Source organism: Charadrius vociferus, unplaced genomic scaffold (genome assembly GCF_000708025.1).
Source record: "Charadrius vociferus isolate BGI_N301 unplaced genomic scaffold, ASM70802v2 scaffold3734, whole genome shotgun sequence".
NCBI classification, from domain to species: Eukaryota; Metazoa; Chordata; class Aves; order Charadriiformes; family Charadriidae; genus Charadrius; species Charadrius vociferus.
Genome location: NW_009647918.1, coordinates 2,927 through 3,148, shown reverse-complemented (window position 1 = coordinate 3,148; position 222 = coordinate 2,927). Strand labels below are relative to the sequence as shown.

The 222-nt window shown below is 68.0% G+C and overlaps 1 protein-coding gene across 1 annotated transcript in view; it reads left to right on the top strand.

The window, feature by feature from the left end:
- Positions 1-76: 76 nt before the first annotated feature.
- Positions 77-222, top strand: part of LOC104284776 (fibroblast growth factor receptor 1-like) — a gene marked incomplete at both ends in the record, with an annotated part of 916 nt that continues 770 nt past the window's right edge. Inside the window, one exon of the mRNA XM_009883145.1 lies at positions 77-205. Coding sequence (XP_009881447.1) covers positions 77-205 — 129 coding nt within the window. The remainder of the gene's footprint in view (positions 206-222) is intronic.

The window sequence follows — 222 nt, the reverse complement described above, 5'->3', positions numbered from 1 at the left end:
GCCACCCCCGGCGATGGCCCTGCGACCCCCTACAGCCACCGGCCCCCACCTCAGGGTCTCTCTCTCCTCCCGCCAGGCTCATCCTGGGCAAGCCCCTGGGAGAAGGGTGCTTCGGGCAGGTGGTGCTGGCAGAAGCCATCGGCCTCGACAAGGACAAGCCAAACCGCGTGACCAAGGTGGCCGTGAAGATGCTCAAGCGTAAGTGGCGGGCAGAAGGGGGGG